At 44.8% G+C, this 23,356-nt stretch overlaps 1 protein-coding gene across 2 annotated transcripts in view; it reads left to right on the plus strand.

Annotated features, from left to right (window-relative positions):
- The first annotated feature begins 5,427 nt into the window (after positions 1-5,427).
- Positions 5,428-23,356, plus strand: part of LOC109880113 (seizure 6-like protein) — a 57,146-nt gene continuing 39,217 nt past the window's right edge. Inside the window, exon 1 of one of the 2 annotated variants that reach the window (XM_031808921.1) lies at positions 5,428-5,792. In XM_031808921.1, coding sequence (XP_031664781.1) covers positions 5,705-5,792 — 88 coding nt within the window. In that variant the 5' untranslated portion in view covers positions 5,428-5,704. The remainder of the gene's footprint in view (positions 5,793-23,356) is intronic. The other variant, XM_031808922.1, reaches the window with a different exon arrangement.

Here is a 23,356-nt window from a genome sequence, read left to right on the forward strand (position 1 = left end):
CTGACCCCTCCTGTCTCAGCCTCCAGTATTTATGCTACAGTAGTTTGTGTCGGGGGTCTAGGGTCAGTTTGTTACATCTGGAGTACTTCTCCTGTCTTATCCGGTGTCCTGTGTGAATTTAAGTATGCTCTCTCTAATTCTTTCTTTCTCTCTCTCGGAGGACCTGAGCCCTAGGACCGTGCGTCAGGACTACCTGGCACGATGACTCCTTGCTGTTCCCAGTCCACCTGGCCGTGCTGCTGCTCCAGTTTCAACTGTTCTGCCTGCGGCTATGGAACCCTGACCTGTTCACTGGACGTGCTACCTGTCCCAGACCTGCTGTTTTCAACTCTCTAGAGACAGCAGGAGCGGATGATCGGCTATGAAAAGCCAACTGACATTTACTCCTGAGGTGCTGACTTGCTGCACCCTCGACAACTACTGTGATTATTATTATTTGACCATGCTGGTCATTTATGAACATTTGAACATCTTGCCCATGTTCTGTTATAATCTCCACCCAGCACAGCCAGAAGAGGACTGGCCACCCCACATAGCCTGGTTCCTCTCTAGGTTTCTTCCTAGGTTTTGGCCTTTCTATGGAGTTTTTCCTAGCCACCGTGCTTCTACACCTGCATTGCTTGCTGTTTGGGGTTTTAGGCTGGGTTTCTGTACAGCAGTTTGAGATATCAGCTGATGTAAGAAGGGCTATATAAATAAATTTGATTTGATTTGATTTAATGTTGATCTGAGATACGTAATAACAGAAGCACAAGTCCCCCATCCACAGATTTGTGTGCATTAGAATGAGTCTTCTACACAGTCAATCAAGCCTTTGGAGAAAAAGTGGACCATGGGAGACATGCAGGCTTGTTGATGTACGGTAAGTCAACAGGCACGTAGTGAGTCCCAGCGCTAGTTCCTGTTGATGGTGTTGTAACACATGAAAACTAAACATGGTCTCCGTAGCGATAGAAACCTTCTGAGAGGAGTTGAAGAGATCTACAGAAAGCTGCCATGGCCACAGGGCTACTCCATATGCACGGCACACAAACACACACACACAGTGCCACACATATTGCACACACACACTTAGCCCCCTCATTCGACAGTGCACGGCTGAGTGTGTGTGGGATGGAAAGGAGATTCCTTACTGGTTTCAGGGACAGCCATGACAATGAGAGAGAGGCAGAGAGGAAGGAAACGGAGAAGGAGAGATGCATATTGATCTTGTGCTGTTCAATGGCTAACACTGTTTTCCATGTTGTGTGTGTCTCAGTGTTCAGAGGACAAGGAGCCAGGAGTTCAATGAATCAATACAACTACTAGTGCATGACCTACAGTATCACCCACTGCATATTTGTGTGTGTGTGTGTGTGTGTGTGTGTGTGTGTGTGGTGTGAGTTAGCTTATGCGAGCTTAACTGTTGACAGTGACCTTTCTGACACACACACACCACATAAATGCTAGAATACTACAGTGTGAGTGTGAGATGGTAAGACTGCGGGTCTGTGATAATCATTGAGCTTGTCTCACTGCAGAGGCTTATCCCCCCTCTCTTCTGCGTACACACACACACGCACGTGCCGCATAAGCACATCTCTCCCCTCTGATGCCTTCCCCCTCACTCTCCTAGGAGAGAGTGAGAGGGTAGAGAGAGAAAGGGAGGCAGGGAGGGAGGGATAGGGAAAGTGGAGAGAGCGAGGGTGTGGTGGTGGGGGAAAGCCAGGAGGTGAGTACTGAGAGATCTCCCAGTAATACTTCTCTCCATACCTCGACCATTCCTTTGTTATCGGGGATGGGGAGAACACTGTGATACTGCTTAGCATCTTAGATGTTTTACCATTAGAGAACGAACAGAGGCACGGAAGCTTTACTGTGTTTCTATCGTGCACATCTCTGTGATCTGAACACCACTGGTTCCTGTGGCCTGATAGTGTTGAGTGTTTCAGCACCATGGACAGCAGCCTATATGATGTTTGACTCTCTGGCTTCGTTTTGATCCATCTGTACGGCAAAACGGGATCCATTTCTGGCACGTCTCTCCCTGAAGTGTTGAGTATTTCAGCACCATGGACAGCAGCCTATATGATGTTTGACTCTCTCACTTCGTTTTGATCCATCTGTACGGCAAAACGGGATCCATTTCTGGCACGTCTCTCCCTGAAGTGTTGCACTCGTACACTCCCCCCCCAAGGATTGATAAGCATTGTGTTTGTGTCGACAGAGGGACTATCATGCGTTTTACACGCCAATCCTATGCTTTTAACTCCCTGAGAAGGTGACAACGGGTGTACACTTCAGGGAGAAGGAAGAGAATGTTAATTGGGTCTGGGTAAAAGGTGGAGAGGTGGATGTCTTAGTGCTGCTGCTGTGGTGATTAGTATGTAAATCCTACCAGCCCTGTTACTGTGTAGGACATGACAGGCTCAGTGCTGGGTCTCTGTGGTGTGTGTGTCTGTGTGTGTGTGTGAGTACGAGAGCGAGAGTGAGAGAGAGATTGGTGGGGGGAGGGGAGGGGACAATAATGTAGTCAAGTCACTAAACCTCCAGTCCGAATCGAGTGCCAAGTCCCTAGCATTCAAGTCCGAGTCCTTTGTGCTCGAGTCACGAGTCCCTTGTTAGTGCTCAAAGCTACATGTTGCAACGTAGAATGCTGAATAACTTACTGTCCTGAACATTGGTAACGCCAGCCGCTATCTGATATCTGCTTTTATATATATATACATCATGTTGAATAATAACAAGGGAGAGAGACTTTCTGACAACAAAGGCACGACTGGTCGAGTCCGAGTCCTGGACTTGCGTATTACGTAACACTCACCGTCCCACTCTGTTGCGTCCTTAGTGTGTGTGTGTGTGTGTGTGCAAATGCAGTGATGCGCACTACAGAGCACAATACTTTCAAGCCTAGACAGCTCCTCAGACCACCACAGACTCTCTCTCTCTCTCTCTCTCTCTCTCTCTCTGTCACACACACACACAAGCACTGCATGTGATAGTTGAGGAGATTGGGGACTATGAAAGGGACAGATGGAGAGGGCCAGCTGCTGTGGTCCTTAATGAGGCATCTAGTTGCATAACTCAATCCTAAAACCCCAACACTTTCTATTTACACGACATGACCAAAAGTATGTGGACACCTGCTCGTCAGACATCTCATTCCAAAATCATGGGTATTGATATGGAGTTGTTCCCCCCTTTGCTGATATAACAGCCTCCACTCTTCTGGGAAGACTTTCCACTAGATGTTGGAGCATTGCTGCGGGGAATTGCTTCCATTCGGTCACAAGAGCATTAGTGAGGTCGGGCACTGATGTTGAGCGATTAGGCCTGGCTCGCAGTCAGCGTTTCAATTCATTCCGAAAGGTTAATGGTTTGAATCCCAGAACCGACTAGATGACAGATCTGTCCATGTGCCCTTAAGCAAGGCACTTAACCCTAATTTCTCCTGTAAGTTGCTCTGATAAGAGTGTCTGTTAAATGACTCAAATGTAAAAATATCTTGCTCTAAACCCCGCAAATATCCATCTCTCTATCTAAACCCAATACATTCAATCTATCTCTCTAAACCCTGCAAATATCCATCTCTCTATCTAAACCCAATACATTCAATCTATCTCTCTAAACCCTGCAAATATCCATCTCTCTATCTAAACCCAATACATTCAATCTATCTCTCTAAACCCTGCAAATATCTATCTCTCTATCTAAACCCAATACATTCAATCTATCTCTCTAAACCCTGCAAATATCCATCTCTCTATCTAAACCCAATACATTCAATCTATCTCTCTAAACCCTGCAAATATCCATCTCTCTATCTAAACCCAATACATTCAATCTATCTCTCTAAACCCTGCAAATATCTATCTCTCTCTAAACCCAATACATTCAATCTATCTCTCTAAACTCTACACATTTATCTGTCTATCTTATCCCTAACACATTCTATCTCTAAACCCAATGCTTTCTGTCTATCTTATCCCTAACACTTTCTATCTCTAAACCCAATACTTTCTGTCTATCTTATCCCTAACACTTTCTATCTCTAAATCCAATACTTTCTGTCTATCTTATCCCTAACACTTTCTATCTCTCTCTAAAGCCAATACTTTCTGTCTATCTTATCCCTAAAACATTCTATCTCTCTCTAAAGCCAATACTTTCTGTCTATCTTATCCCTAACACTTTATATCTCTCTCTAAAGCCAATACTTTCTGTCTATCTTATCCCTAACACTTTCTATCTCTCTCTAAAGCCAATACTTTCTGTCTATCTCTCTAAACCCAATACTTTCTATCTATCTTATCCCCAATAATTTCTATCTATCTTATCCCCAATACTTTCTATCTCTCTCTCTAAACCCAATACTTTCTATCTCTCTCTAAACCCAATACTTTCTATCTCTCTCTAAACCCAATACTTTCTATCTCTCTCTAAACCCAATACTTTCTATCTCTCTCTAAACCCAATACTTTCTATCTATCTTATCCCCAATACTTTCTGTCTCTCTAAACCCAATACTTTCTATCTCTCTCTAAACCCAATACTTTCTATCTATCTTATCCCCAATACTTTCTGTCTCTCTAAACCCAATACTTTCTGTCTCTCTCTAAACCCAATACTTTCTATCTCTCTTATCCCCAATACTTTCTATCTCTCTCTAAACCCAATACTTTCTGTCTCTCTAAACCCAATAATTTCTATCTCTCTCTAAACCCAATACTTTCTGTCTCTCTCTAAACCCAATACTTTCTGTCTCTCTCTAAACCCAATACTTTCTGTCTATCTTATCCCCAATACTTTCCATCTCTCTCTAAACCCAATACTTTCTATCTATCTAGTCATGCTCTCTATTCATTCTCTCTCTCTATTCATTCTCTATCCATTTTAAGTGTAACACAGCGAGACTTTCTTTCTGCACTCTCTTTTCTGTGTTTCTCTGCTCCCCTTTTGCCCTCTGTCCTTTCAGATGTACAACAGGGCATCGCCATGGATACTGGCATTTGCTAGGTGAATACCAAGGGGTAGAGCTCTGTTGGCACACACACACACACTCACACACAATGTCTAACGACAATCAGCAGTTTTAATTCCTAATTATTGACAAAGGCAGGTACATTGTCTGTGGTAGACTAAATCCCTTTCAAGTATGAAAAGACAGTAAATTAACATTTAGGCTGAATATTTTAAGCTTTCTTTTTCATTTTAGCAGCTTCAGCACGACTTCTGTTTGGTATTTGGAGCCAGGACATACTGTATATTTTAATGTATTGATCTGTCCTTACAAGCTCCGTGTGTGTGTGTGTGTGTGTGTGTGTGTGTGTGTGTGTGTGTGTGTGTGTGTGTGTGTGTGTGTGTGTGTGTGTGCGTGTGTGTAAAACGTATGTGCACGTGTGTGTGCGCGCAGTGTGAGAGATCGAGAGGCATGCAGTTTGGCACAGCATAGCGGAAGGAGAGAGAGAGAGAGAGAGAGATCAGGACAGAAAGAGCAGAAGAGGCAGAAGAGACGTGGCACATTGCGAGGTTCAGGCGAAGGGAGGCAGGACATGCGGACGGCAGAGAAATCACCACACTGTGCGCTGACAGAGGTGTAGAAAAACAAACGGCACATCTAGAAGATCGCTGTGCAGACCGGCTGTCGAACACCAACCTATTCTCCGCGTGCATTCCGTTAGCAGGTCTATCTGGACAGAACGGCTCTGTCTGGTTGTGTGAAGCCATGCCACCGGGCCATTACCGAATCGGTGCCCTATCAGCGCTACTCTGTGTCTGTGTGATTTGGACCGGGTTAGCAGCGGAAACACAAGGTAATGATGCTGGGTTTAACTTTCTGGCCGGTGTGTGTGTGTTATCTCTGTGCTAAGCCATTTGATGGATTTGTTTGAGGTTCCCCTTGGCTCCTATCCAGCATGAATGACTATCACAACTTTGCTTTGTCTGTGTTGCTAAATAGCGTAGGCTACTAGAATTCTAGCCTATTACAGTTAGAATCATGATAGAAATCTTAATTTTAATCCTAATAGGCTATTCTAATTGATTTGTTTGAGCACTTTCAATTACGTTAGATACAGTGGAGGCTCCTCAGAGAAAGAAGGAGAGGAACATTCTACTCAGAGAATTTCATTAAAAAAATATACAAAACATGATAAACTGTATCCTTTTTAGACAAAACATGTCACCAAATATCTGATTAAAACACACTGTTTTGCAATGAAGGTCTACAGTAGCCTCAACAGCACTCTTTGCAGTAGCACCATGGTGTAGCCGGAGGACAGCTATTTTCCGTCCTCCTCTGGGTACATTGACTTCAATACAAAACCTAGGAGGCTCATGGTTCTCACCCCCTTCCATAGACTTACACAAATGTATGGAGAAGAAAACCCTGTCAGCAGTGCCGCTTACTGACAACAGCCGAGACAAACAACTTAACACCTTTTTTGATAGATTTGAAACAGCGGGCAGGCCTCCTGTAAATGACTTACCCCTCCCAAATGACAGTCCCATAATTATCTCTGAAAAGGATGTCCTTCAGGTCTTCTTTAAACTCTATCCTTGGAACCAACAAGCTGTGGTGATCTAAGCTGGCAGCTTATCAGGGCGTGTAAATGGCAACTGTGTGACATATACAGAAGACTTCTTCAAGTGTTACTGGACAGCTGCAGAATCCCCGAAATCTGGAAAACTGCAACTATTGGGCCCCTTCCCAAAGTGAATAATCCCAAATCCCTGAATGACTAGCGTCCCATCTCCTTGAGCTCGATGATAATCAAATATTTGGATTGTGTTGTCCTGGAACGGAGAGCCTACTGGACCGTTCCAGTTCGCATATAAACCAGGCCACGGGGAGCGCGCTTGACAAATAAAATGCGCATGTGACAAATAAAATGTGATTTCATTTGAATGCCAAGCGTCACATCTGCCTGTAGCCCGGCAAGTGCGGGGAGCTGGAACAGGCCGCACTGAATTGTGCTGGCGAACTGGGGATACCGTGCGTAGAGCTGGCGCAGGATATCCTGGGCCGAAGAGACGCACCGGAGACCAGGAGCGCTGAGCCGGGACAATCCGTCCTGGCTGAATGCCCACTCTAGCACGGCAACTGCGGTGAGCTGGAACAGAGCGCACCGGGCTGTGAATGCGCACCGCATAACACGGTGCCTGACCGGTCACACGCTCCCCACGGTAAGCACGGGGAGTTGGTCAGGTCTAAACCCTGACTCCGCCAATCTCCCCATGTGCCCCCCCCAAAAATGTGCTGCCTCTCGTGCTTGCTTCGAGGTCGCGAACCCCGGTGTCGACGTTGTTCGTCCCTCGCTGCCTCCGTCCGGCCTGGATCTCCTCCCACGTCCAGGATCCTTTACCCTCTAAGATGTCCTCCCATGTCCAGTCCTCCTGGCCATGCTGCTTGGTCCGTTTTTGGTGGGATCTTCTGTTACGGCTATCGTTAGTACAATGAAGAGTGGAGTGTGGTAGGCGTACATCGTCTTTTTATTGATGACACCAAAACAAAATAACAAAGACAAAAAAAAAGAAAAACGCTCAGTTCTGTAAGGCTAAGAAACTAAACAGAAAACAAGATCCCACAAAACCCAAACAGAAAATGACAACTTATATATGATCCCCAATCAGAGACACCGATAGACAGCTGCCTCTGATTGGGAACCACACTCGGCCAAAACAAAGGAATAGAAAACAGACTTTCCCCCCCGAGTCACACCCTGACCTAACCAAACATAGAGAATAATAAGGATCTCTAAGGTCAGGGCGTGACACTATAATTGACTCAACTCTCCTGGACTGCAAACACAAAACAGCTATACAAAAAGGGACAACAAAGACTGTATTTCCTGAGGAGATTAAATATATATCAGGTCAATAAAAGAATAACAACTCAATTCTATAAATCCTTTGTTCAGAGTGTTCTCACTTTCTGTTTCCAAGCCTGGTACAATCAGCTATCCATCGCAAATGAAAACCAGCTGCACAAAATAGCAAAGCTGTGAAGCAAAATCAGTGGAGTTAATGTCAAGAAAGATACAGTCCAAATCAAATCAAATGTCATTGGTCACATACACACGGTTAGCAGATGTTAATGCGAGTGTAGCGAAATGCTTGTGCTTCTAGTTCCGACCGTGCAGTAATAGCTAACAAGTAATCTAACAACTGAACAACAACTACCTTATACACACACAAGTGTAAAGGAATGATTAAGAATATGTACATGGCCTCCCGGGTGGCGCAGTGGTTAAGGGTGCTGTACTGCAGCGCCAGCTGTGCCATCAGAGTCCCTGGGTTCGCGCCCAGGCTCTGTCGTAACCGGCCGCGACCGGGAGGTCCGTGGGACGACGCACAATTGGCCTAGCGTCGTCCCGGTTAGGGAGGGCTTGGTCGGTAGGGATGTCCTTGTCTCATCGCGCACCAGCGACTCCTGTGGCAGGCTGGGCACAGTGCGCGCTAACCAAGGTTGCCAGGTGCACGGTGTACCCTCCGACACATTGGTGCGGCTGGCTTCCGGGTTGGATGCGCGCTGTGTTAAGAAGCAGTATGGCTGGTTGGGTTGTGTATCGGAGGACGCATGACTTTCAACCTTCGTCTCTCCCGAGCCCGTACGGGAGTTGTAGCGATGAGACAAGATAGTAGCTACTACAACAATTGGATCCCACGAAATTGGGGAGAAAAAGGGGTAAAAAAAAGTATAAATTGAAAAGAATATGTACATATAAATATATGGATGAGCGATGGCCGAACGGCATAGGTAAGATGCAGTAAATGGTATAGTCCATCTTTACAAAACCGCCAGAGCCCAGAAATCATTTATTCCCACCAGTATAAATCAATTGAATAAAGCCCCTCCCGCTTCCCAGAATTGTATGAACTGAATTATAAACTTTATCCACATGTTGTCTGCTGTATTTATTGCCTGTGATTTATGTATCTATGCACTTATTGTTGTTGTTGTTTGTTGAGAGGCATGACATGTGAGAGAATTATACAACGAGCAAAGTGATGATGCTGTAAGTTCCGTTTTATGACTATTTGGACTAATTTCACCCAGATCAGCTAGATGCAGGGAAGAGTGTGCATGGCGGTCTGTCTGCCCAGATCAGCTAGATGCAGGGAAGAGTGTGCATGGCGGTCTGTCTGCCCAGATCAGCTAGATGCAGGGAAGAGTGTGCATGGCGGTCTGTCTGCCCAGATCAGCTAGATGCAGGGAAGAGTGTGCATGGCGGTCTGTCTGCCCAGATCAGCTAGATGCAGGGAAGAGTGTGCATGGCGGTCTGTCTGCCCAGATCAGCTAGATGCAGGGAAGAGTGTGCATGGCGGTCTGTCTGCCCAGATCAGCTAGATGCAGGGAAGAGTGTGCATGGCGGTCTGTCTGCCCAGATCAGCTAGATGCAGGGAAGAGTGTGCATGGCGGTCTGTCTGCCCAGATCAGCTAGATGCAGGGAAGAGTGTGCATGGCGGTCTGTCTGCCCAGATCAGCTAGATGCAGGGAAGAGTGTTCATGGCGGTCTGTCTGCCCAGATCAGCTAGATGCAGGGAAGAGTGTGCATGGCGGTCTGTCTGCCCAGATCAGCTAGATGCAGGGAAGAGTGTGCATGGCGGTCTGTCTGCCCAGATCAGCTAGATGCAGGGAAGAGTGTGCATGGCGGTCTTTCTGCCCAGATCAGCTAGATGCAGGGAAGAGTGTGCATGGCGGTCTGTCTGCCCAGTTCAGCTAGATGCAGGGAAGAGTGTGCATGGCGGTCTGTCTGCCCAGATCAGCTAGATGCAGGGAAGAGTGTGCATGGCGGTCTGTCTGCCCAGATCAGCTAGATGCAGGGAAGAGTGTGCATGGCGGTCTGTCTGCCCAGATCAGCTAGATGCAGGGAAGAGTGTGCATGGTGGTCTGTCTGCCCAGATCAGCTAGATGCAGGGAAGAGTGTGCATGGCGGTCTGTCTGCCCAGATCAGCTAGATGCAGGGAAGAGTGTGCATGGCGGTCTGTCTGCCCAGATCAGCTAGATGCAGGGAAGAGTGTGCATGGCGGTCTGTCTGCCACCTTGATTATTCCAATTATTCAAATGTGTCTCTCGACCTGTGCACCTATGTTATAAACTTTCCTTTGTAGGCTAGGTTGTAGCAACCTCAGGATGGATATAGGCCAAATATATAATGCAGTAGCCTAAACCTATTGATGTAACATTGAGCTAGCTGGGTGAATGGAATATGAGTGACAGTTATCCAAAATACTGTAATAGAAACAAGGCCATGCCCCCCCCCCAAAAAAAATCCTCCCTAATCTTAAACGGCCCAACCACCACTGGTTGGACATCTCTGAAGGTGCTTAGGCCATTCTGCTAAAGCTACATTCGACCTATTATTTTCTGGCCTTGATGAGAGAGCTTGTTAAACAGGCACTGGCATAGCCTACAGCATGACGCGTGGGAGTCAAACAAAGAAATAACACAAAACACACAGCAATTAGCATAGCCAATCGTTTTTCGGGATTCTGCCAGCGAATTTATGAATATCTCTGGTTGTCGGGAAAAAAATACGGGTGTGCACGCGAAAACGTGGGGGTTTGTCTGGTTGCTGCAGCATGAGCTGGAGCCGCGCTCGACAAAGGTGATGAAGACTTTGTGTGTGTGTGTGTGTGTGTGTGTGTGTGTCAGACAGGCTACCTATTAACCTCCAATATCCTCTCGGCTAACTGAATGTCAGACATTCAGACAGCACCGTTTCTCTGTTGTTTATGTTCTCTATTTAATCAACATGGTCTCTGTCTCTCTCGCTCCTCTACCCAGTTCATGGGCTGTACAATAACAAATGATTGTGTGTTTAGCCTTCCGGAGAGGCTGTTAGTTATTCCTCCTCGTCACGTGTTGAGAAAAACGGCGATATCATATTATCCTATTAGAACTCCGTAGCCATATAGCTGATCTGTTTTCTAGTCATATCACAGACAGTGGGCTGCCATGCAACTGTCTCTAATAAATACATTCATTGTATCAGCTTCTGCTGTGTGTGCGTGCGTGTGTGCGTGCGTGTGACGCGTCTGAGAAATTTGCTGCTATGCACAGATATTTCATCGAGAGGAGAATGTGTGTTGTTATTAGATTGACCTCGTTTCAACATGCGAGAGGTTATGACAATTGTATCATCGCGGTCTCCCACCCGGACGCCAGTTGATGGTGACTGTATCGGCTAGGGCACAAGAGGTCTGGTCTCTCCATGAACGCAGGGCGCTAACTGGTCTAAAACAGGGGTCTCCAACAGGTCGATCGCGAGCTCTCAGTAGCTCGCAGCCCACATATGAGTAACTCGCCAAACAATTCTGAAAGTAGCCCTACATGACATGTTTCGTGTTTTCCACCGCAAACTGACATAAACAAATCACACATGTATCAGACACCGAAATCTCCCAGCTACTATCTAATCAACGTAACATTGACATTATCCCACCGCTGGTTAGGTTCTATTGGCTTAAAAAGACAAACATAACATAATATCTGCCATTTAATTACCAACAATATTGCCCCTGTCTGTCTGTGTGGTGCGCGCTGTTTGTCTATCACTCCATGTGTAGTAAGTTGATGTGATGACCATCTTGTGGGTTGACAGAAATACTTTCCCCAAAACCTTCTCAATGAAATGTTAACTGGCCTTACTTGTCAGAAGTAGATCATGAATAAGTATATAATTTGTATATATTATTTGTTATTTGTAAACTTTGCAATGAAATGCGCAACAGCAGTACAGAACCATTGCTAGACTGACACATTACTCACTGGCTCGATGCGCAATTAAAGGGGAATTACACTCAAAAATCTAAATTGGTTAGTTTTCTTCCAGATCTAAATAACAAGATCTTCTGATGTGAATTAAGCATTGACATGGACCCAGAACATTCTATTTCGTTTTTTCTCTATGAACAATTGTAATTTTGAGAGTGGAAACCAGCAAAAATTTTAACTCAGGAAAAATAAAACTGACAAAACATAAATTGGGGGGTAAAAATCACTGATTTTATAAGGCCCCCCTTAGAGTTGTTTATTAATCATTATTTTACCAGGTATATTGACAGAAAACATAATGCACTACTTTCTCTTGAACACTAAGGACCGGGGGAAGAGAAGAATGTGCCTATTTGAAAGCTAGAAAAAACTTTGTAGCCTGCGACATGTTTCATATTTTTTAAGTAGCACTCATGCCAGAAAAGGCTGAAGACCCCTGCTCTGGAGTCTAGCCAGTCTCTCCTCTTCTCTCTTCTTATCTCGACTTCTCTCCTCTCTTCTCCTCTACTCTTTTCTCCTCCCCCCTTCTCCTCCCCCCTTTTCTCGCCTCCTCCTCTTCCCTACCCTTCCCCTGGTGTTACATTCACTTCCACTGTTTCTGTCCTCCTTCCCATTTCCTGTCATCCTTTTCTCTTCTACTCTCTCGCTCTTACTCTCCTCTTCCCCCTTTCCTTTCTTCTCTCTTCATACTCTCCTCTCCCTTCCTTTCCAATATCTTTCTCCCCCTCCTCTCTCTCTCCTCGCCGTGGCAGGTTGTCTGTTCTCTCCTCTGTAAAACTCACTCAGCCGTAATTTGTCTTTCTCCTCTCATCACATCACCTCCTATTCTTTCCCCACCATCCATCGTGTTCTCTCGTTCGGCAGAGGCCCACCCTTGCTTCTTCTTGTTTTTCTAAAGGCTGAGTAGAGGGAAGCTGTAACTGTGAACAACACAGGGAAATATGTCCTTCAGCGCAATCAGCCCAGTCTTCTTATTGGAAAACCAACTAAGGCCTAAGAATCCTATAACACATTTTTTGCCATATGTATGGACAGAATATCTATTTCCATTTAACATCAAAACGGTGTGTGTGTGTGTGTGTGTGTCCAGGATTATCAGTTCTGGCTGACTGTGGGGTTATAGGGATGCTGCTGACACTATTCCACAATAAAAGCAATTAACTGCAGCTTAACTGTGTGGCTAAGCTGCTCTGAACCCATCCGCAGTGTGTGTGTGTGTGTGCGTGCATGCGTGTGCGTGCGTGTGTGTGTGATTGAACTGTCAGGGCTTTTGTGTTGGGCTGTCTCTTCCTCTGCTCTTTTCCTGTTGCTGCTGTTGTTGGCCTGACTAGGTGTTTGTGCTTTGACGTTTCCGTGGCTTTAGCCCAGCCTCTACTAGGGGTGGGATGAGAACAGAACAGAAGTTTGTATCAGGATATTAACCCAGTGAGAGTACTAGGCCGTGATTCAGCTATGCACATTTTTAAAGCCAGCGTTTTCCACTCTCGCGGAGAGACCGCATTCACGGCAAATGCAGATTGTGTCGGCTCATTCCAAAATTACCTTTAAATGTCAAGCACGCTTTAAGGCGGCTCTACCACTGATCAGATAGAATCCCGGCCCTAGTCCCACTCCTCTATACCCGCCTGATTGGATTCTAGGGAGTTTTTCCTAGCCACCGTGCTTCTACACCTGCATTGCTTGCTGTTTGGGGTTATAGGCTGGGTTTCTGTACAGCACTTTGAGATATCAGCTGATGTAAGAAGGGCTTTATAAATACATTTGATTTGAATTTGATTTGATTACACCTCATATGTTTCACACTCACAACCACACTCTCCTCTCCATAGCATGGCATTGAAACCACTAATCCCAGGATGACGCTATGGCACGTCTAGATGTTGAAAAGGATGACAATGTCCTGAGCTATTTCAGAGTTAAAGGTTGAGGGTCATTGGTTAGCATCACATTTGTGCACAGTATAAAGTGTGGTAAGCCATTCTGTCTGGGCCCTGTTCAATACTAACTGTCATTATAAGGCTGATGGTTGTGAGCTGAGTTTGTGGCTTCAGTTGATTGGCACGATCAGGAGCGTTTCCAGCTGAGCGTTTTATACTGTTAATTTAGTTCATGTTCCATCTTCCCTTTGCTTCAAAGCCTCATCCCTCATAGCCATCATCTGAATGGCCTACTCTTCCGTCTCCCTTCATTACAGAGTCCCATTCAAGAGCCTGTCTGGTCCTGTTCCCGAAACTCTGTGTGTGTGTGTGTGTCTGTGTGATAAAGGAAGGCGCTACTCAGATCGACACCGATAGCTACGGCTGTCTGGCGTGATGTTAAATAAACATATTTGTCTTGTTCACTTCTAAGATGCTTCTCTTCTCTGATCTACTACGGAAGAGGAGGGGGGGGGGCAGCTTGCAGAGTTTGAATGTAGCAGTGTTACGCAACTCCAACGTGGCAGCTACACTAACACTCTGTAAGCTTCTAAACTTAAACGTTTCTATCGAATTCAGATTTCTTCCTAACTCTGTGTGGATATGAATGTTATTGAGAGCTTTCTACTTCTCTCCCTCCATCGTCTCACCTGCTGACCAGACCGCACACGCATCAGTGTGCATTGATTTTGTCCACCCACACCAGACGCGATCAGGACGGGCAGGTTGAAATATCAAAACGAACTCTGAACCAACTATATTCATTTGGGGACAGGTCGAAAAGCATTAAACATTTAAGGCAATATATCTAGCTAGCTTGCTGTTGCTAAATCATTTGTCCTGGGATATAAACATTGGGTTGTTATTTTACCTGAAATGCACGAGGACTTCTACTCCGACAATTCATCCACAGATAAAAGAGTAAACAGTTAGTTTCTAGCAATCTCTTCTCCTTCTGACTTCTTCTTTGGACTTTATATGGCGGTTGGCAACCAACTTTAAGGTGCATTACCACCACCAACTGGACTGGGGTGTGGACCTCAGTTCATCTTTCAATCACCCAGGTGGGTATATGCTCCTAAAAACCAATGAGGAGATGGGAGAGGCGGGACTTATTGCACGTCAAGCGTCACAAATAGAACCAAGTTCTATTTTAGCGCCTGGCTACGCAGATGTTTGTTGACGCGCGCGAGCAGCATGGGTTCCAATGATTGACTAACATGTTTGTGTAAATTAATTTTGCAACGCTCCCTCACTTGCAGTGTGGTCAGCATGTCAGTGATAGTTTTGGTGGGAAAAGCCTATCAAAGCTGTAAGACAGTAAAAACAACCCATCCCCCTGGAACTATCCCTCTGGCTCTTTGTTGTCGCGCTCCAGTTTTCAGCTCATCTATGATCGTTAACATTTTTTTTTTTTTAATCTCTAACCAAAAAATTCCCCCAACAAAATCTAAATCACAGTGCAGTTATTACAATACTACCACTAACAGGTCATGGTCGTCATCATAAAGGGAACATGTTTAATTCAACAAATACCTAACGCTACAATGCTGTAATGTTAGTAGGAGGAGATATGCATCTTTCAAACTATTTGGAACAGATATTAAAGTGCTCCGCACATCATCGTGGTCAACAGTTGTAAAAATGGCCGAGAGTGAGACAGGGAAGCGACAGACCTGTATGGCAATTAAATTAAATGAGAAGGTGGCGAATAGCAAACTTTGCGAGTTGGAATTGAGCTACAGTGGCAGTACAAGTGCAGCGCTTAACCATCTGAAAGGGAGGCACCGTGAGACCCAAACTGTTGCTGGCAGCAGCGCAGGCCCCCAAAAACAGACATTGGACAGGCTCTTCACACAGACGGAAGTGCGATGAGTGACAGAGTGAGAAAATCACAGCTGCTAATTCCAGAAATTAGTGCAGTTGATATGCAGCCATTGTCAGTGGTACACTCTTAGAAAAAAAGGGTTCCAAAAGGGTTCTTTGACTGTCCCCATAGGAGCACCCTTTTTGGTTCCATGTCGAACCCTCTGTGGAAAGGGGACAGCCGAAGAAACCCTTTTAGATTCTGGATGGCACCTTTTTTTCAAAGATAATTTCGTCTTCAGTCCCCCACGATGGCATATCCAGGAACCAGACTACAAGATTCCATGTTGAAAAACTGTGACGGCCAGGATGGAGTAATTGTACAGTGATTGCACTGCAGGTACAAACGCAAGCTCTCAAACACCCCATATGTGGCGTTAACAACAGATTGTTGGACATTTATGAACACGCTGTCATTCATCACTGCAGCGAGCCATCACGTTGATGAGAAGTAAGATGTGAAGTCCTATGCATTGAACACTGAGAACATAGAGGAGAGGCACACAGCAGAGAACCTAAGAACGGCATTAACTACCATCGTTGCTGAGTGGGCGTGGGGGACAGCAGTCAGCTGAGTGCAGTCCGAGAGGGGAAATGTCTATGTGAGAATAGAGACAGCATTGCTTCTTCAAACAAAAAACATCATACCTCCAAAACCGGCAGCTTGTTGACAAAACGGGCTCCAGAAACAAACTATGACAATCCTTTGCTTACAGGGCAGATGATGAGGGCCAGCCCACTGAAACAACTAAAGGTGTTAAGAAGCAGTGCAGTTCAAGGGAGGTTTAGTTTCAAAATGACATTAGAATTATATTACACATTACATTTGCATTGTAACGTCATTCTGCTAGCTACTAAATTTGAATTATTTTCGAGTGTCAATGATATGAACATACATTCAGCATGACATTCATGTGAGCATTATGACATGATTACAAACCAAAAGTTCTGTGAAATTCACTCATATATTTAGACTATTTCACATTTGTCTCCAGCTAGCCAGTAGCCCTGGGCGGAGCATTACACCCTGGGGGTTGAAATGCACTCTGGGAATAGTAGTATGCTGTGAAAATCTATGATGTGTACTAGAGACTATTGCAAAATAAAAGCTTCAGAAATGTCAATACAAAACCTAGGAGGCTTGTGGTTCTCACCCCATTCCATACACATACACAGCAATTATGACAACTTACGGAGGACATCCTACAACCTATCAGAGCTCTTGCAGCATGAACTGTCATGTTGTCCACCCAATCAACGGATCAAAGAATGTATCTAGTACTAAAAGCATAAGCTACAGCTAGCTAACACTGCAGTGCATAACATATGTTGAGTAGTTGACTCAAAGAGAGAGAAACACAATCATTTAACACTTTTGAACAAATGTATTTATTTAAAAATGAAGGATAAGCAAAAGAGAGAGAGAGCTAGTGAAGGCAGCTAGCTAGTTTAGCCTACTCAAACACCTGGCTCAAACAGAGAGGGATGCTATGTTAGCTAGCTGGCTATGGCTATCCAACAGAGAGGGATGCTATGTTAGCTAGCTGGCTATGGCTATCCAACACTGGAACTCTTCCATGTCAAGGTATGTTTTTGGTTTGATTAACTGCTTGCTGATGTACATTGTATGGCAAGATTGTAGCAGGTTTACAAATACATTAGTACAAGTAGCTATGTTGACTAGCTATGACGTTAGCTAATATGGTGACATTAACGATGTAGATATAGCGGTTAAGGTTATGATATGAAGGTTTGACTTGGAAAGGATTTTTCACCTAGTCACAGAGAGCTGATGTGTTGTGCTCTGAAGTCCACAAGCGAAGGGAAAAGGTGAGAGGAGGAGAGTGTGTAGATGTGGGAAGGAATTTTACAACAAGCAAAATTATCATGCTGTTTGTATGTGGCTGCTATGAATGTGAACTGTGTTTGCATGTGATCATGGGGTGTATTCATTCTGTTGAAAAATACATTCTTAAACGGAAGCAAACGGAATTAAGCTTTTTAAACATACCTGAATTTGTCCAATAGAAACTGTCATTTGCAACTGTTGGACAAATGATTACACCCTAGATCAGCAAGATCAGGCACGACTGCCTGTCACCTTGATTACTCTTAATTTTTCTCTCGACCTGTGCACCTACGTTGTAAAGTTGTAGCAACCTCATGATAGGTACAAGGAAAAGTTGAGTATCATGTAGTAGCCTAAAACTATCGATTGTACATTAAGCTGGGTGAATGGAATATGAATGACAGTCATCCAATATGCTGTAATAGAGATAAGGTCATACTCATAAAAAATAAAGAATTGTCCTCCCTCATCTTAAACGGCACCGACCACCACTGGACTATACAGTACATACACACTCACTTGCACACACTACACTGACACTCTCACACAACCCACACACATTCACATACACTACATACACACACACATACCGGCACAACACAAACACACATAGACACTTAAACACTGATCATATGCTGCTGCTACTCTGTTCTTTATTTTACTCGTATTATTATCTATCCTGATGCCTAGTCACTTTACCCTGCCTTCATGTACATATCTACCTCTAATACCTTATTATTATCTATCCTGATGCCTAGTCACTTTACCCTGCCTTCATGTACATATCTACCTCAAATACCTTATTATTATCTATCCTGATGCCTAGTCACTTTACCCTGCCTTCATGTACATATCTACCTCTAATACCTTATTATTATCTATCCTGATGCCTAGTCACTTTACCCTGCCTTCATGTACATATCTACCTCAAATACCTTATTATTATCTATCCTGATGCCTAGTCACTTTACCCTGCCTTCATGTACATATCTACCTCAAATACCTTATTATTATCTATCCTGATGTCTAGTCACTTTACCCTGCCTTCATGTTCATATCTACCTCAACTACCTTATTATTATCTATCCTGATGTCTAGTCACTTTACCCTGCCTTCATGTTCATATCTACCTCAACTACCTTATTATTATCTATCCTGATGCCTAGTCACTTTACCCTGCCTTCATGTACATATCTACCTCAAATACCTTGTGCCCCTGCACTTTGATCTGGTACTGGTACTCCCTGTATATAGCTCCACATTGATCTGGTACTGGTACTCCCTGTATATAGCTCCACATTGATCTGGTACTGGTACTCCCTGTATATAGCTCCACATTGGTCTGGTACTGGTACTTCCTGTATATAGCTCCACATTGGTCTGGTACTTCCTGTATATAGCTCCACATTGGTCTGGTACTGGTACTTCCTGTATATAGCTCCACATTGGTCTGGTACTGGTACTCCCTGTATATAGCTCCACATTGGTCTGGTACTGGTACTTCCTGTATATAGCTCCACATTGATCTGGTACTGGTACTCCCTGTATATAGCTCCACATTGATCTGGTACTGGTACTCCCTGTATATATCTCCATTGTTGTGTATTTTATTCCCCTCTTGTGTTACTATTTTCCTTTGTATTATTTTCCTGCATCATTGGGAAGGGCTCTTAAGCAAACATTTCACAGGAAAGTCTACATCCGTTGTATTTGGCGCATGTGACAAATAAGGTTTGAATCATTCTACACCGTCATACTACACCGACTCTGGCGCTCGTCGGATGTGGCAGGGCTCGCAAACCATTACAGACTACAAAGGGAAGCACAGCCGAGAGCTGCCCAGTGCCTCGAGCCTACCAGACGAGCTAAACTACTTCTATGCTCGCTTCGAGGCAAATAACACTGAAACATGCATGAGAGCAACCAGCTGGTCCGTAAGACTGTGATCACGCTCTCCGCAGCCGATGTGAGTAAGACCATTCAACAGGTCGACATTCACAAGGACGCAGGGCCAGACAGATTACCAGGACGTGTACTGCGAGCATATGCTGACCAACTGGCAAGTGTCTTCACTGACATTTTCAACCTCTCACTGTCAGAGTCTGTAATACCAACATGTTTTAAGCAGACCACCATAGTCCCTGTGCCCAAGAACACTAAGGTAACTTGCCTAAATGACTACCGACCCGTAGCACTCACATCTGTAGTCATGAAATGCTTTGAAGGGCTGGTCATTGTTCACATAAGCACCATTATCCCAGAATCCCTAGACCCACTCCAATTTGCATACCGCCCCAACAGATCCACAGATGATGCAGTCTCTATTGCACTCCACACTACCCTTTTTTACCTGGACAAAAGGAACACCTATGTGAGAATGCTATTCATTGACTACAGCTCAGCGTTCAACACCATAGTGCCCTCAAAGCTCATCACTAAGCTAAGAACCCTGGGACTAAACACCTCCCTCTGAAACTGGATCCTGGACTTCCAGACAGGCCGCCCCCAGGTGTTAAGGGGGCCCCTCAGGGGTGCGTGCTCAGTCCCCTCCTGTACTCCCTGTTCACTCATGACTGCATGGCCAGGCATGACTCCAACACCATCATTAAGTTTGCCGATGACACAACAGTCTGATAGCCTGATCACCAACAACGACGAGACAGCCTATAGGGAGGAGGTCAGAGACCTGGTCGTGTGGTGACAGGACAACAACCTCTCCCTCAACTTGATTAAGACAAAGGAGATGATTGTGGACTACAGGAAAAGGAGGACTGAGCATGTCCCCATTCTCATCGACGGGGCTGCAATGGAGCAAGTTGAGAGCTTCAAGTTCCTGGTGTCCACATCACCAACAAACTAACATGGTCCAAGCACACCAAGACAAGAGGGCATGACAAAAACCTATTCCCTCTCAGGAAACTGACATATTACCTCAACTAACCAGTGGACCCGCACATTGACTCTGTACTGGTGACCCCCTGTATATAGTGTCTCTATTGTTATTTTACTGCTGCTCTTTAATTACTTGTTACTTTTATTTCGTATTCTTATCCGTATTTTTTACAACTGCATTGTTGGTTAGGGGCTCGTAAGTCAGCATGTGATGGTAAGATCTACCTGTTGTATTCGGCGCATGTGACTAATACAATTGGATTTGATTTTGATTGATTTGATTTTGTCGGGCACCCATAGCTATCATATGCAGTACCATTTCTGCCTTGTGAATTCACATATAATCGTATGCTTTTTTTCTTAAACCATGTACACAAGGCCAAAATGATCGTGCTTATGACAGCTAGGGGGCAATGCAGTTCCATCTACCGCAGTCATGGCTACCACGGCAGTTTAAACGTTACCATTTTTGAAAACATTTCAAACATTGACCTAGTTGGGACTTTTAGAAATTAGAACACGGGATTGATCTGTGCCTGTGGAGAGTAGGGGAGAGTGGAGACTAATGGAGAGTGGAGAGTAAGGGAGAGTGGAGAGTAAGGGAGAGTGGAGAGTAAGGGAGAGTGGAGAGTAAGGGAGAGTGGAGAGTAAGGGAGAGTGGAGACTAGGGGAGAGTGGAGAGTAGGGGAGAGTGGAGAGTAGTGGAGAGTGGAGAGTAAGGGAGAGTGGAGAGGGGAAGCGAGAGAGAGAGTTATATCATACCTGGTTTAATCAACCTGGTTTAATGTCGATGAACCTATTGCTAGCCTACTGTTAAACCTTTACAGCAGAAGGTTCATTTGGAAGCTTCGCGTTTCCTAGAACCTAGGTCGACATTGGAAAGCAAAACGAACGGCTAATATTAACTATGGTAATCAGAGTTACGACTGATGAGACTCTTTCGAGTGGCGATCAGTACAGTTAAATACAGAACATTCTGGCATGGTGACTCTCTTAATAAAATCAAACTTGTGGGGGGGCATGGACTAGACAAGGAGTCGAAAAAGCGTTCCACAGGGATGCTGGCCCATGTTGACTCCAGTGCTTCTGACAGTTGTGTGAAGTTGGCTGGACCATTCTTGATACACATGGGAATCTGTTGAGCCAGTGCTACTATCGTACCCCGTTCCAAGGCACTTATGCCTTTTGTCTTGCCATTCACCCTCTGAATGGCACACAGACACAATCTATGTCTCAAATTTCCCCTTAACAATTCTTCTTTAGCACTTCTCCCCCCCCGTCATCGACACTGATTGAAGTGGATTTAACCCTTGTGTAGTTTTAACAGTCTGCATACTCCCCTTTGTCCTGAGGGTTAGAACAAAATGACCCGCCTTCACTAAACTAAACCACTAAAATCAAGCAGCTTAATTGAATTTGAAACAACCTGTCATTCACCACAAACTTTGAGAATATCTGGGTCTTCCATTTTCACAATGCAGAAAGACTGCATTTAAATCAGTGGACACCACTCGTTGTTATTACAACATACCTGTCATCATTGTTTTCTTTTCTAAAGTAGAGGTTTATTATTATTACTATTGCTAAAGGTACTGCATAAGTGTAAACGTGATTTTTTTTTAAAGCAAGAGACATCACTTAAATAGCCTAAGAAAGGAGAAGAAAGGTGCAGAAAGTAGTTTTGAAGGCATTTTATTGAAGGGAAACAATAAGGGTCTTGAACGTCTTGGCAGCATGGTGATATATTATTTTATACCGTACAATGAGAAATTCAACGACAAAATACTTGTCTTCTCCCATTTTTTTAACCATTGCCCCCAAACACAAGGTGTATAAACAACAACAATAGATAAGAATAAGATAATAGAGACAAAAGAAGAACGTGAAGAACATAAATCAACCAACTCTAATTAGCACACGTAGGACAGCATGCATGTGTGTGTGCATAGTATTTGTTTCCTCAGGAGGACCACATTCTTGTTCGTCTTTGGGAGGTAAAGAAACTAGAGTAGTGGTGGGGGTGAAGGCAAACTTTGATAAGAAGGCCGCTCTCCCCATTGTTGCGAGGAGTGCAGGGGGGAGCTCAGGCTTGTTCATTCTAACTGTGCCAACCATGGTGATCTTCCTATTCAGGAGCTGCTGGCTGAGCTCAGGCTTGTTCATTCTAACTGTGCCAACCATGGTGATCTTCCTCTTCAGGAGCTGCTGGCTGAGCTCAGGCTTGTTCTTTCTAACTGTACCAACCATGGTGATCTTCCTCTTCAGGAGCTGCTGGCTGAGCTCAGGCTTGTTCTTTCTAACTGTACCAACCATGGTGATCTTCCTATTCAGGAGCTGCTGGCTGAGCTCAGGCTTGTTCTTTCTAACTGTACCAACCATGGTGATCTTCCTCTTCAGGAGCTGCTGGCTGAGCTCATAAGAGGTGAAGAAATTGTCACACGTGACATTGTGCCCCCTCAGTCCATCTGTCACATCAAGCACAACCCGCATCCCCTGGTTCTTATCCGGGCCTCCACTGGTTGGCTTCCCTGTGTAGACTTGCATCTTCCAAGCATAGCTGGATTGTGCGTCACAGGCCACTCATATCTGGATGCCATACTTTGCTGGCTTGCTGGGCATATACTGCCGGAAAGAACAGTGACCTTTTGACAAAAGAGATTACTATCAGTAATTAGTATCAGTGTCACAGAAAACAATAACATACATCAAGGATATTACAGCAATACATAATACAATGAACAGTGAAAATCCCTTACATTAGAGATATGAAAATAAAAATGTACCTCTGAATGGAACCAGTTGCTTATCCACTGTTACTTCAGGCCCAGGGTTGTAGAGGTTTGTCAGACGCTCAATCCCCTTCTCCCAGACCTCTTATGGTCGTTCGTTTGTCTCTCACACGTCTTGCAGGTCTTGGCTCATGGTTATCAAACCGTAGCATTCTTGAGAACGTGTGAAAGACTTGCAGTGGCATCGTGGCAGAGACTACATGTAGCCTCGCCTCGGGACCTATACACACCCGCTAAGATTAGCAGCCCTGTGTAGCCTCGCCTCGGGACCTATACACACCCGCTA

This window comes from Oncorhynchus kisutch, linkage group LG29, assembly GCF_002021735.2.
Source record: "Oncorhynchus kisutch isolate 150728-3 linkage group LG29, Okis_V2, whole genome shotgun sequence".
Lineage (NCBI taxonomy): Eukaryota > Metazoa > Chordata > Actinopteri > Salmoniformes > Salmonidae > Oncorhynchus > Oncorhynchus kisutch.